The sequence below is a fragment of the Dreissena polymorpha genome, chromosome 12, assembly GCF_020536995.1.
Source record: "Dreissena polymorpha isolate Duluth1 chromosome 12, UMN_Dpol_1.0, whole genome shotgun sequence".
Lineage (NCBI taxonomy): Eukaryota > Metazoa > Mollusca > Bivalvia > Myida > Dreissenidae > Dreissena > Dreissena polymorpha.
Window position 1 is genome coordinate 44690988 of NC_068366.1, and position 12018 is coordinate 44703005.

The window sequence follows — 12018 nt, forward strand, 5'->3', positions numbered from 1 at the left end:
TTTAAACTTAAAACGAATCTTCGCTTTAAATGTTCACATCGATGATAACATGTCACATTCATGTCAATAACGGTTCATACAACCGAGTCTAAATTGTGAGCATCAAATGAAAGGTGTTTTTTTTTACATTATTTTATACCCTAATTTGGGATTTTTGCTTCAAATGAGACAAACTGTTGAGAAACAAGAGATGTGTTTGTGAAACACAATGCCCCCTACTGCGCTTTGAAGCTATATATTTGACCTTTGACCTTGAAGGATGACTTGGACCTTTCACCACTCAAAATGTGCAGCTCCATGAGATACACATGCATGCCAAAGATCAAGTTGCTATCTTTAATATTGCAAAAGTTATGACCAAGTTTAAAGTTTTGGGACAGAATGACAGACAGACAGACAGACAGACAGGCCAAAATCAATATACCCTCGATCATTCGATCTGGGGGCATAAAAACTCTGTAACTAAATACTTGTCTTCTACATAGATACACGTTAAGTTGTAATATAATTACAAGATCAATACAAAATCTCTTCCAAATAATGTACTCAAATTATATCATACAGATGTGTCAGCTTACTTTAACACAAACACACAATTTTGGGACTATACATTCTGTAAAAGAGAAACAATAAATTATGCATTATGCTGCCAAAGATCCTCATAGCCAAAAATCATTTCTAGAAGATCATTGACAAATTAAGGTCATTAAACTGAAAGATTGAGTACGTTCCTCCTGGTAGTTTAAGAAGCATTAAAAACACAATTTTTTGGACATACTGACTTAAGGCCAAGTGCAGTAATTAATGCCTCCCACTTCATGCAACAAGTTGACAATTATGTATATAACACATATAAGAACAAACCTTTTGGTTTTCTGATAGCAGGTTCCTCCCTCTTCTCTGCCTAAAAAGAATTATGGTTATTTTAAGCAATGTTTGAAAAGTCAGTATAAAGAAGTCATTATTAATAGCTTGTAAATGCAGGTCTTTTATCACCAATCTCTGGCTGAGATAATTTAACTATTTAGTATGTTACATTCATTAAATTCCAAGAATAGAACTTGTTCAGCAAAATGTATGTGCTTAAAGTCGCAATGTAGCAAATAAATAATTTCTGCAACACATTTACTATGCAGTAAGTTTAAACCTTTTTGCTTTAGCTTGATTGCATCAAAAGCTCAGGCTTATTAAAAATGCTCTCAAAACCGTTTCCTGGGACTAGAACCAGTACTTGGTGTCTATTGGGAGAGATCTTAAGAACGCTCCCGCAGTGGGGATTGATCCTGTGACCTCCCAGTCGCTAGGTGGACACCATATCGACTACGCCACTGCCATCTCAAATATGCAGTTGTTACACTGTGACCTCCCAGTGGCTAGGTGGACACCATATCGACTACGCCACTGCCATCTCAAATATGCAGTTGTTACACTGTGACCTCCCAGTGGCTAGGTGGACACCATATCGACTACGCCACTGCGATCTCAAAAATGCAGTTGTTACACTGTGACCTCCCAGTCGCTAGGTGGACACCATATCGACTACGCCACTGCGATCTCAAATATGCAGTTGTTACACTGTGACCTCCCAGTCGCTAGGTGGACACCACATCGACTACGCCACTGCAGTGATTTTTTTTTGCTTTTTTTTCTTACAGCCTGTGCCTTTTGGATTGGGAAAATTAGCGCGATAAACCATGAAATTGGGAAAAATAGCGCGATAAACCATGAAATTGGGAAACATTATAAATATGATTATAAGAACAGAATTAAAATTATTAAAGTATGTTTGACAGCATTTTTATATTATAAAGTACTAATTTAATGTGTTCTTACAATGAAAACAATGTTAAGTTAATATCCTTCCAAATTCATATTGAACTTGCAATAATCTATATAGATTCTTAAATATACCATTTAATCATAACCTCTTTAACAGTAAGAATCTAATTCAGTATTCTTTTAAATTAAATATCATATGGTGAAAACATTAACAAATATTTATAAAAAAAACGCTTTAGTGGTCTTGCTATGTTAATTATGTATTATATGGAGTTAAAATAATTTATGTCATTTCTTTACCTTTCAACATCTTGCACTTCAATGCTAATTGCTATTTTAGTAAACTGTAAAGCGTGACAAACATAATAAAGCATAATGCATATGAATCTGATTTTACACAGATCCACTAACATATAAATCATATCATGTTTGTCTCTTTCCATTTCCGAAAGATACTCATCTTAAATGCATTAACTTTGTGAGTAACGGTAGACTAACTCCAATTTCCCAACACTGATTTCCGTGATGCACATTCACTGTGAAGATTTGTAATTAATATTTGTTGTTTTTATCTCAAACGTTATATTTTGCTTTAATTGACACATGCATTAAATTATTCTGTAATAACCATATGATATCCGTTGTTAATTTGAATTTTATTTATCATTTTCGCCGCGCATCGCAAATTTCTCGTCTGCTTGCCGCCATCTTGGGCGTGTGTAAAAACAGGCGTTTACAATCGAGATACATCGACTATCGTTGGTATCCTCCGCAATATAGAGAGAGATGTGGATAGCAACGTAAAATCGTATTCGGCTAAATTCGCGAAAAATACGTAAGTCAGTTGCTGTTCGGCGACGACTCGGCAACTAAATCGGCACTCGTTCGAAATTATTGCTAAATTACATTGTAATCTTATTGGCTTTATTGGGAAAATTTTGTCTTTTTTTGGGAAATTTTAATCAAATTTTTGGGAAAAATCGTAATTTTTTGCAATTGGGAAGCAGCCGAATATCGGCTGTAATATCTGGCAAAAAAAATCACTGCACTGCGATCTCAAATATGCAGTTGTTACACAGTGACCTCCCAGTCGCTAGGTGAACACCATATCGACTACGCCACTGCGATCTCAAATATGCAGTTGTTACACTGTGACCTCCCAGTGGCTAAGTGGACACCATATCGACTACGCCACTGCGATCTCAAATTTGCAGTTGTTACACTGTGACCTCCCAGTCGCTAGGTGGACACCATATCGACTACGCCACTGCGATCTCAAATATGCAGTTGTTACACTGTGACCTCCCAGTGGCTAGGTGGACACCATATCGACTACGCCACTGCGATCTCAAATATGCAGTTGTTACACTGTGACCTCCCAGTCGCTAGGTGGACACCATATCGACTACGCCACTGCGATCTCAAATATGCAGTTGTTACACTGTGACCTCCCAGTCGCTAGGTGGACACCATATCGACTACGCCACTGCGATCTCAAATATGCAGTTGTTACACTGTGACCTCCCAGTCGCTAGGTGAACACCATATCGACTTTGCCACTGCGATCTCAAATATGCAGTTGTTACACTTTAGCCCATCCCAATGTGACCATCTATTTAACTTGGGTAAACTTTGCATTTATCATTATATTTAACAAGATATATGATGCCACAACAACTAATTGCTTATGAATGAAGCTTACATCATTTTGAATAGTTAACAATTTAAGGGATGTACATTTTTCTATAGCCTTATCAATTACATATCACAAATAGTGTTTTTTTCATTTTTACTCTTGCACAATCTCAGACAAGAAATATGTCACATGCAATATTAACACAAATTCCGCGGTCGGAGACATATGCCTCCCAAACAGGGCTTTGAACTAGTGACCCAAATTTCAATATGGGAAATCTACTGCCAAGCAATATATGGCCCCTACCGGCTCCATTGTCAGAATTTTTTTTTTTATATTTGTTGCCATAGCAACCATAATTTTTGACATAGGAACAAAATGAAATGATGTGCATAATGTCCATATTGCCATCTATCCATGTTTCAAGTTTTATGAAAACATATGAAGAACTTTTAAAGTTATGGCAGGATCCAGAAAAGTGTGACAGACAGACTCACAGACAGGAAGACTCACAGACAGACAGACTCACAGAGCGAAAACCATAAGTACCCTCCTGTGAAACCGGTAGGGGACAAAAACTTTAAGTACAATGCATTATCCCTTAGTGAAGTTACCTTAGGCTGCTCCTGAGAATTTCCCGTTGTTTTCCGCAATTTGATTGGTCCATCATTGAAAATGTTGCCCAGTCCAACACCTTGAATCTTCTTTCCCTTAATCAAACGCTCTTCTGTGTTCTCAACTGCAGAATAAGCATACTTACATTGAGTACAAAGGCTATTTAATTCAAAGATACTTCACAGAAATTGCCTTTAAACTATTGTTTTAGCCTCTGCAAAAATCTCACAATCATTGTACAAAACAAGCATTATTTCAAGATGCCCAGGAAAAAACTTCTAGACTCTGGAAATTTCAAGGCAACTGTAGTTTAAAAATATAAGTTACAGAATAAATAGTGGGTTAGAAGTTACATGTAAAAAAACAAGACCTGCGTTTGTGAAACACAATACCCTTTATGCATTTTGAAGCCGCACAGCAGTTATTTTAGAAAAAAATGTTAAGTCCAAGGCCCATAACTTCGCCAAAATTCAATGGACCAGAACAAAACTTACACTAAATCTGTAAGTCATGTATACCAAAAATCAGCTTAATATCTTAAAACATTTTGGCAAAAAAAACTCCAGAAAATGGTTGTTAGATAGACATTTTCTCAATATCTGACAGTGTTGCATAAAAAAGCTCCGCAAAACAGAATGCACAACTAAGACTGCCATATGCCACCCTACCTGGGGTATACAAGTTTGATAAATAGTGAATAGCCAAGGGAATTTTTGTCCCAATCCTATAGGAAATTGTGTCCCACACAAATTTTTCCTGGCATATTGTGCGTGTTGGCTTTTTAAAAATTCCTTGTTTGAATATGTACAAACATGTCATTAAATACATCCATTTAAAGGTCAAGGCTTGATTGATATAGTAAAGATGTATTGACTTGTGATAACAATTTTGGTACATAAACTATTGGTTAGAGAGCAGGCAATTTTAATTCTGCAAATTTTAAGGGCCAGAATAATTCTGCAAATTTTAAGGGCCAGAATTTCTAAGTACATAAGACGCTCTGTTATTGGTTTTCCTACTTGGCCAACATTTACTGCCAACAAACATTGTAAAATAAGTTTTATGATGATATATTTTCAAGTATTTTAGGTTATTTGTTGCTATGTTAATTTGGCATAGTAACAAGCATTGGAAATAAGATACATGAATCAGCTGAAATATGGACACCATAAAAGATAGAACTAAGCAAATCAACTCATGAATAAGCATGATCAACATGTCCCCATACCGGCTGGTTCTGTTGAATCCCCTTCCTCAATGATCTCCACAAAGTTGGATGGGAACATGCCCTGCTTGCCGTTCACTATCCCCTCCCACCAACCTTCCTCCTCCTACAACAGAGGGCAGACGTTAGCATTCAATAGCTATCGTAAATGCTTCAAAAACCGGGTAACCACTAAAAGTAAAATGTGCAAATCGGGTTTGTTTGCATGGCTAAAAGTGAGGAAGGTTGAAAAAGCCTGAAAAAAACCTGGGGGCTGGAAGGCCCCTGGTCAGCTCCAGGGCGATGCCCTGGTTGGGGGCCCAGGGGGCCTTCCGGAAGCTCCTGGAAAATAGCATTTTAGATGGCCAAGGAATTCACTATCCTGGCTTTAAATCTGGAACAAAAATTAAGTCCAGAAATTAATATTAGAATTTAGAATGAGTGAGAAAAAAATCATATCTTATACACTATATTGCATTTTTATACAGCTGCAGACCATTTATTGTTTCTTGTCTTCATAAGCTTCAAAGCTTACCTTTTACCAAAAACAAATTTTTAAAGTTAAAAATTTAAAGAATTCAAATCAGAACCAATTGATGGAAAATTTACACATATCACTATATCTATTTATAAAGAAACAACGATATTGTTTGGTGAAGACACACATCACTTTATGGATTGTTGGAACAAATTTCACTTTAAATTAATAGCAGCGCTTCCTTTAGCTTTTATAAGTTGGAAGTCCTGACTTCCAAGCCTAAAATTGTGGACGTCCCAGACATAAATTTTGAAGTCCTACTTTTATTTCAGAAGTTTAATATAGGTACATGTTCCAAATCTATCCATTACCCAATAATCCAGTATTATTACGATTTCTATTTTAAAAACCAAAATTCGGCCAATATTGACATCCGCCATTTTACGCAAGTGCATATAAAAATTGAATTGTGGGATGGGGGAATTCCCATTGAACATGCGTAAATCACGTGACGCGATTTGAGCGCATAGAGCTCTGTTCATATTTAGTATTGACGACAAATCAATGACTGAATTTAAAATGTTACATGTACCTCCTTTCAGAAAAGTTTGCCTAAGTGAAAGCGAATTTCGGAGAATAAAAACGCGTCTTTCTTTAAATTTTACAGAGTACACTTCATTCCAAATCGCGATATAACTTGTCAGGTCGTTCATTCACGTAGATCAATATATATGCATAGTTAGGCAATCTCAAAACACGTTATTTAACTATTTATTGCATTATGTGTTACAGCCATTGATATAACAAAAATACATTATTCAATTTTAGTATTTTAAAATTAAACGTGTTATCCGAAATAATTTCAAGATTTTATTATTCATGGAAAGTTAAGAAAATTCTAGCAACAAATTAAACATTTCTCGTGTATTTCGTGTACAAATGGAAATCATGCGAAAATTAGACTTCATGTACAACATCACATCATTCTTTCTCTGGGAAATCGTGGACTTAAATATTTTATTGCTGAATAAAAACTTCATAATATTATTGTATATAGCTTCACGTGGGGTCGGCGTGTATTCGGCTGCCTGAGCCCTGATTGGCTGATGCGCTTACCAAGAAGAATTTGATTGACAGCTGGAAAAATCAATATTAGCCACTCGCTGAGAATTTCATGGAAAACAGTACCTCTTAGGTGGACTTAACTGTCTGAATAACCCGATTTACTGTTGACATTTGTAAGTGCAGTGTACGCATCTTTTTAAAGATTCTTTAGATCTCAGTTTCGATTGGAAATATTCGCGGACCAGCGCACCACCTACCCCCCCCCCCCCCTCCCCCCCACAAACTTTCTCATTGATTCTGGACGAATTGAGAGATCAACCTCCGGGGCTTAAAAAAAGCCGGAACTTTCGGAAAAAACCGGAACACTTTTAGCCATGTGTTTGTCATCTGCATACTCGATTCTTACTCCTCTCCAACACCACCAGTCAATAGATTGTTAGCAATCAATAGCTATCTTTAGATTGTTAGCAATCAATAGCTATCTTTAGATGGTTATCAATCAATAGCTATCTTTAGATTGTTAGCAATCAATAGCTATCTTTAGATTGTTAGCAATCAATAGCTATCTTTAGATTGTTAGCAATCAATAGCTATCTTTAGATTGTTAGCAATCAATAGCTATCTTTAGATTGTTAGCAATTAATAGCTATCTTAAGTACTACATCAACCTGTTAATTACTTAAGGGAAAATATCAACATCTGGTATTTTTGTGAATTGCATGATCCCTATTCATCTGCTTAGAAAACATGAGTATGAAAATGTCATTAAAGAAGGAAGACATCAAAAATATAAACATTCAAACCAATTCACAGGTTCCCAAAATGGTGAAGAGGTGGCCGTAAAATGTCTACTGAACATTGTCAACAAGAGGGCCATGATGGCCCTGTATCGCTCCACTGTTTTTTCTTTGCGGAAAAAACTTGTAATGCGCATGGGTTGAAATGTACTCAAGCATGTGACTTTCTCTTTCTATCCCTCGTCCCACTGGGCGCATAAAGTTGGAAGGGTGAGCATTTTTATATATGGAAAAAGTTACTATCGTGTTAACTAAACAGACAAAAAAGCCCAGGAATTGTTGCACAGGTCCTTTGCTTATAACTTAGGTACATTTATCTCTCCAAAAGATATTGTCGTTCTTTCTATTTCACATATTTTTAGATGCTGAAGATCAAATCTACGCATTTGATTTGAAACAGATTCACAAGACCCATAGGAATCAAAATGCCTTAACCCTTTACCAAACAACACATTTTGGACTTTCCCAATTTGAAAGAGGTTGCAGACGTCAATTGAATTAAAATGGAATGTGAAGGAAATGATCAGGTAGGGTAGAAATAATTGTGATAAAAGGAGAAATTGCTCATCAACCCACACATTTCTAAGACCAACAGGCCTGAGAATATTATGATAATCTAAAGATTATTTCTTTATATTTATAAATGTATTTAATTAAGTAATACATTTGACTTCTAAGATCAATTCATAACTTGTATTAAGAAAACTATAAAATGGTCAGAAATATATATGGATTGTTGAGCAATTGACAATCATTTCAACAATTCATGATCAGTCACTATTCACAAATGGAACAATGAATCATTAGTTATTAAAAAGCAGCATATACGATAGTTAAGAACATTGCACTTCATTAATTTCAACACCTTCTCTTGGATACAAAGTTTGAGTTTACCGTGCAGTATCATATATTGACTTTCCTTAAAATAATTATGTTCATGGAAGTTGTGTTGTTAAAATCAATAATATATTATTAAACTGGTTTTAACACTACAAAAAAGACATGAAATTAACATGTCATCCAAAATATTTTCATCCGGATATATGGTCACTTTCGACATATTTAAATAAAACCCGACTTTTTTCAGTTTATAAGAAAAACATTCATAACACATGTTCTTACTTCAATGCCTTTGTAAGCAGTCACCATCTGACCTAAAATGGCACTAAATGACAGGGTTTTATCTCATGTTTACAAGATGTTGATGTTGTTGTTGGTCACAGCCAAACGGCCGCAGTAATCTCCACTGGTAAACGTCATATGTTCAGTTTTGTGACACCCGGGGCCGGGTCAAATTTGAGCCCAGGGGAATAATTTGAACAAATTTGGTAGAGGACTATTAGATATCACTACATACCAAATTTAGTAGCCCTAGGCTCTATAATTAAGAACAAGAAGATTTTTAAAGTTTGCACAAAATAGGCCTTATTTAAGCATATGTTCATTTTTGTGACCCCTGGGGCAAGGTCAAATTTGTTCCTAGGGGCATAATTTGAACAAACTAAGTAGAGAACTATTAGATGTCACTACCTACCGAATTTGGTGGAAATAGGCCCAATGGTTATGGACAATATTTTTATAGTTTGCTCAAAATGGGCCCAATATAAGCATATGTTCAATTTTGTGACCCCTGGGGAACGGTCAAATTTGATCCCAGGGGCTTAATTTGAACAAACTTGGTAGAGGACTATAAGATGTCATTACATACCAAATTTGGTAGCCCTATGCCATACAGTTATGGACAAGAAGATTTTTAAAGTTTGCACAAAATAGGCCTTATATAAGCAAATTTTCGATTTTTTGACCCCCCAGGGCAGGGTCAAATTTGACCCCAGGGGCATAATTTGAACAAACTTGGTAGAGGACTATTAGATGTCACTACATACCAAATTTGGTAGCCCTAGGCCCAATGGTTATGGACGAGAAGATTTTTTAAGTTTTCACAAAATAGGCCTTATATAAGCAAATTTTCAATGTTTTGACCCCCCGGGGCAGGGTCAAATTTGACCCCAGGGGCATAATTTGAACAAACTTGGTAGAGGACTATAAGATGTCACTACATACCAAATTTGGTAGCCCTTGGCCCAATGGTTATGGACAAGAAGATTTTTAAAGTTTACACAAAATAGGCCTTATATAAGCAAATGTTCAATTTTTTGACCTCCCGGGGCAGGGTCAAATTAGACCCCAGGGGCATAATTTGAACAAACTTGATAGAGAACAATAAGATGTCACTACATACAAAATTTGGTAGCCCTAGGCCCAATGGTTATGGACAAGAAGATTTTTAAAGTTTGCACAAAATAGGCCTTATATAAGCAAATTTTCAATTTTTTAACCCCCTGGGGCAGGGTCAAATTTGACCCCAGGGGCATAATTTGAACAAACTTGGTAGAGGACTATAAGATGTCACTACATACCAAATTTGGTAGCCCTAGGCCTAATGGTTATGGCAAAGAAGATTTTTAAAGTTTGCACAAAATAGGCCTTATATAAGCAAATTTTCAATTTTTTAACCCCCCGGGGCAGGGTCAAATTTGACACCATGGGCATAATTTGAACAAACTTGGTAGAGGACTATAAGATGTCACTACATACCAAATTTGGTAGCCCTAGGCCTAATGGTTATGGACAAGAAGATTTTTAAAGCTTGCACAAAATAGGCCTTATATAAGCAAATTTTCAATTTTTTAACCCCCCGGGGCAGGGTCAAATTTGACCCCAGGGGCATAATTTGAACAAACTTGGTAGAGGACAATAAGATGTCACTACATACCAAATTTTGTAGCCCTATGCCATACGGTTATGGACAAAAAGATTTTTAAAGTTTGAACAAATAGGCCTTATATAAGCAAATTTTCAATGTTTTGACCCCCCGGGGCAGGGTCAAATTTAACCCCAGGGGCATAATTTGAACAAACTTGGTAGAGGACTATAAGATGTCACTGCATAGCAAATTTGGTAGCCCTAGGCCCAATGGTTACGGACAAGAAGATTTTTAAAGTTTGCACAAAATAGGCCTTATATAAGCAAATTTTCAATTTTTTGACCCCCTGGGGTAGGGTCAAATTTGACCCCAGGGTCATAATTTGAACAAACTTGGTAGAGGACTATAAGATGTCAATACATACCAAATTTGGTAGCCCTAGGCCTAATGGTTATGGACAAGAAGATTTATAAAGTTTGCACAAAATAGGCCTTATATAAGCAAATTTTCAATTTTTTGACCCCCCGGGGCAGGGTCAAATTTGACCCCAGGGGCATAATTTGAACAAATTTGAAAGAGGTTCACCACAGGAACATTCCTGAGAAATTTCATCAGATTTGGACGAGTAGTTTAAGACAAGAAGATGTTTAAAGAAAAAGTTAACGCACGCACGCACGGACGCACAGACGCACGCACGGACGCACACACGACGGACACAGGACCATGACATAAGCCCCGCTGGCCTTTGGCCAGTGGAGCTAAAAATGAAATGTTGAAAGACCCAAATCACCTGTTTTAAAACCTCTACCATGTCCCCAATATCAAGCTTCAGCTCATCTTCCTGTTCTGGCTCATATGAAAACACAACCTTTGCTCGCTTCTTCTTTGTATTTGTATCTACAAATTAACAAATAAATTTTCATTGAAAACAATATTGACACTACCTTTAAATGACACTACCTTTAAGTGAACATATACACATACATTTGTACACTTTTCAACAAGAAATGGAATTCGAGAGGGCCATGATGGCCATTAAGCATTCACCAGAGTTCATGGAACCCAATTGTTGAAGACTTGACCTGATTAAAGGCACAAAAGTCAAAGAATTAGATAATAACACTAACATAACAACTTGGAATACCTCTGCTAGAGTACTGAGCAAGTTTCATGATGATTGGACCAAAAATGAGATCTCTAGTGTTAACATGATTTGACTGTAGGCACATAACCTCAAAATCCCTTTTTCTGGAATAATCAGCAAAATTGACAAAAGGCGATCACAAAAGCTAACTATGAGCATGGTATGTTAATGTGAGCTGAAAACAAATGGCATGTTGCTATAGAACGTTCAAGTGGAAAAAGGGGCAATCTGTAATTTTTAAAGCTTGATGAAAAGAACATGCGCAACTTTATATCATGGTGATCAATGTCTGCAAGTTTGATGTTGTGCATTAAAAATTGTAGGAGAAGTAGGAGTGCTTACAGCCATGTTTGATCTACATACAGAAAAACAGACGGACGTCAATTGCAATACCAGTATACCCCATTCACCATGTATCAGTGGGTAAAATAACATTAAATATCAGAGGGTTTTTTCATTCAAAAGCGGGTCCGGTAATTTCCTAATTTCCCAATGCTGCACATTTTCCCAATCCAAAGGGACCCGGCTCCATTCCCAAAATGGTGAAAAACAAGAATATCAGTGAAACTGACGGATGCTCCCCGATGATGAGC

At 36.5% G+C, this 12018-nt stretch overlaps 1 protein-coding gene across 1 annotated transcript in view; it reads right to left on the reverse strand.

Moving 5' to 3' along the window:
- Positions 1-12018, reverse strand: part of LOC127852563 (uncharacterized) — a 95611-nt gene that overhangs the window by 44700 nt on the left and 38893 nt on the right. The window contains exons 7-10 of the mRNA XM_052386517.1: positions 11072-11178; positions 5259-5361; positions 4030-4154; positions 865-904 (exon numbers count right to left, since the gene is read on the reverse strand). Coding sequence (XP_052242477.1) covers positions 865-904; positions 4030-4154; positions 5259-5361; positions 11072-11178 — 375 coding nt within the window. The remainder of the gene's footprint in view (positions 1-864; positions 905-4029; positions 4155-5258; positions 5362-11071; positions 11179-12018) is intronic.